This window comes from Emiliania huxleyi (genome assembly GCF_000372725.1).
Source record: "Emiliania huxleyi CCMP1516 unplaced genomic scaffold EMIHUscaffold_89, whole genome shotgun sequence".
In the NCBI taxonomy this organism is placed as follows: Eukaryota; Haptophyta; order Isochrysidales; family Noelaerhabdaceae; genus Emiliania; species Emiliania huxleyi.
The window spans coordinates 473702-476959 of NW_005195368.1; the positions used below are offsets into that span (position 1 = coordinate 473702).

A 3258-nucleotide genomic window follows, 5' to 3' on the forward strand; every position below is an offset into this window, starting at 1 on the left:
CGACTACGCAGTCGTGGCTTCCACACGCGAGAGAGTGGCTTCTATATTTACGAAAACATTGGGCGTCCCTAGTGCCGCATCCATAAGAAGTGACGTCACGGTTCCAGGAGCGCCTGGCGGCACAGCTTAGAGTGGCAGCCGAGCGCCGGCCACGACTATCGAGTCGCCGTCGCGGAGCTGAGGGCTGGCCGACGGGTGGCGCGGTCTTCCTCCCAGCGCCGCCCATCGGTCAGCCCTCAGATCGATCGATCGGCGCTCAAAGTCGCTTCAGATCCGAGAAAGCTGCTGGCGCCGCTGCCGATCCCAGCCGCGACGCCAGCAGCTTCCTCTGCTCTCCAATGCGCCGAGAAGCGACGCGGCGGTGCTCGGCTCGCCATGCACGATGACGGCTCCGCTGGGTGCTCGTCGGCCGGTCCGGTGGCACCCTATTCGCGCGTCACCTGCCGGCGTCCCGACGACAGCCTCGCGCCGCCGCTGATGGAGGGGCGGTCGGCGCCACTGCCGCCGCGCCGCCGGTGGGAGAGGCACTGGTGGTGGCCTGGGCGGCCCTCCGCCGCCGCTCGGCGCGCCCGGGCAGCGGTGGCAGCCTGCGCCGCCCCCGCTTCGAGCGGGCGCCCCCGCTTCGAGCGGGCGCCCCCCCGCTTCCAGCGGGCGCCCGGGACGGGTTCCCCGCTTCGAGCGGGGAGATGCGGCCTGGGATTCGCTTTCTGAAATGTCTGCCTCCAAAGGGGAAACGACTAACCTGATCTCAGAATCACTCGGCGGGGAGTGCCGCCGCCGGGCCACCCGTACTGGACGCGCGAGCTGCACACGGCGGTGGCGTCGCGCTTCCCTGACGGCGCATGGGGAGATTACGGCCACTAGCGAACACCACGTTGAGATACAGGCAGAGCAGGCGTGTGCAGGCGTGAGTGTGCTTGAGAGTGAGCCGCACTCGCATGTTGGGCACCGCACGCGAGACAGAAGCGATATGCCTAGCGATATGTAGGATTACCGTAGATGTTTCCTTTGTACTTTCGTCCCACGACCACGTGTCCCAGAGTGGGCGTGTGGGCGCGGAGAGAGCTGCAGTGTTTGTATGCGGTCTTCGGCGGCTCTCATGGTGTTACTCAATGTCCGGCGCACTTGGAGCACTTTCGACTTTGGAGTGTGCGGGCATTAACCGCACGCCCCGGGCCGGACGTAAAGAAGAGAAGAACTCCCGGTAATCCCGGCACGAGAGAACGTATCCTGCGCACGTCACCCACCTCCCTTTTCTCCAGTAAGCTGCAGTAAGCTAAAAGTACGTAAACGAAAGAAAATAAAGAACAACAAACAACAAGCTACGGAAAAAGAACAACAATTTTTAGCAATACCAATGTCAAAAAGAAAGAAAAAAAGACGGAAGAAAGACACAAAAGAAAACAGCCGGTATGTTTTCTTTTCTGCTCCTATCCGGCATAGTCATGCACATGGCTCTTGTCCTCTGCACGCTCAGCTGCTCGTTGCGGCCCACCCTCTTCAGTCACGGTGGGAGTATCGCAAACCCACGTGTATTTACCGATGCATGCCGACTTCGCACCTTTGCCGTATGCTCGAGCGCCGATGAGGAAGCTGTCACAGAGCAGCGCGACATGGCAGGGAATGGCGACGATGAGCCGATGGGCGCGTTGGACTATGCGCGATTCTTCGGGACAATCGCCGGCTTCATTGCCTTCTTCTACGCCGTCGCTGCCATCTTCCCGGCCGCCGCCGGCGCCGCCGCTCTGCCCACGCCTCTCGAGATTGCAGCCAAGGTGGACGCTGACTGGACCGCTGCTCACGGGACCGCCGCGCTCTCTCGGCTCTATACGCCTGGCGGGCGTGTGATCACCGCCTCTGCGGATCGGCTCGAGCCGGCTGCAGATTTTGCCGCCGCAGAGGCATCTTCGCCCACTCCTGCGGCGGTCAAACTCACTCCCCTCTGGGCGGAGAGGGAGGGTGAGGGTGTCATCCACCACCTCTTTGAGACGACACGTGCACGGCGGGCGGGTCGTGCGGGCGCGGATACTCGTTCGGCTGGAGCAGGCGCGAGGGAGCGCAGCGTGGCGGATCGCGACAGACGTCTGGACGCTGACGCCGTACAAGGACCGCTGAATCTCCGAGAGTGAAAGCGGATGATGGCAGGGCTGGATTCGGGACAAGGGCGGGTAGGGTAAGTACCGACTCGTATTTGTGACGCTTGCCTCTTTCCATTAAATATCGTGTCATGCAGTAAACAACAAATCGTTCGGCCTCGAGTGCTATGCGACATTGTTTCTCTGTGTGTGCACTGTGGGGAGAGTGTGAGTGAGAGAGTGTGAGAGGCGAAACTTCTGAATACTACGAGGTCTGCGTCGCCCTCAGCGCTCCTCACCAACCCTTGCAGATCTTCCACTCCTCGACGACGGTGTCACCATCCGCGCCAAGCACGTTGACGCTGCGGTGCTGGTGCGTGCTCGCGCACGAGTGGTGCGGCGCGATCCTCAGCAGCGCGCCGATCGGGTAGCGGCGAAAGTCGAGCGGCGCGCCGTCGACCGAGGTCACCTCGCCGCACTCCTGCTTGAGGTTGGCGATGCGCAGCTCCGGGTTGAGCGGGAAGCAGCCGTACCCGCTCTCCTATTCGCCAATCACCACCCGAGATGACCCGAGATTGCCCGAGATCGCGGCACGCAGCCGTGCCGCTCTCCTTGCCCTGCGCGCTCGCGCCGGTCCAGCCGCAGTCAATCAGCAGCGTGTTGGATTTTGGGTAGTGGCCGACGACGCGCGTGAGCACCTGGTTGAGCAACCAGCGGAAAGGTGGTGGCTCGTTCTCGGAGTAAACTGGCCGACGACGCGCTTCGGCACCCGCACTGCGACGCTCTCGAGCCCGCACGAGCCGAGTGCCACCTAAGGGGGGGGGGTGAGCCGAGTCATGGGCCGAGTCATGGGCCGGGGCGAGCCGGGAGAGCCGAAGTGAGCCGACGTGAGCCGACGTGAGCCGACGTGAGCCGGGGAGAGCCGAGGTGAGCCGAGGTGAGCCGGGGAGAGCCGAGGTGAGCCGGGGAGAGCAGCGTGTGTGCCTGGGAGGTGTCGTAGTACAAGAAGTTGCCCGGGTGCCACTCGTCCACGCCAGCGAGGTGCGGCGGAGGCACGCTGCAGGTGGGCGTCGAGCCGACCCCGATGGAGGGCACCTCGATGCCAGCAGCCCGGAGCGACTCGGCGAAGCGCGTGGTCACGTCCCGCTCCGCCTCGCCCACCGCCACTATCTCGGCGGAGCTC

The 3258-nt window shown here is 63.8% G+C and overlaps 1 protein-coding gene across 1 annotated transcript; it reads right to left on the reverse strand.

Annotated features, from left to right (window-relative positions):
* Nucleotides 1-2370: 2370 nt before the first annotated feature.
* EMIHUDRAFT_220154 (hypothetical protein) lies at nt 2371-3227 on the reverse strand (the record flags this gene model as incomplete). Its single annotated transcript, XM_005758050.1, has 3 exons — nt 2371-2616; nt 2645-2849; nt 3079-3227. Coding segments are annotated over 3 exons (600 nt in total), but the record flags the coding sequence as incomplete, so codon positions are not given.
* Nucleotides 3228-3258: the final 31 nt, after the last annotated feature.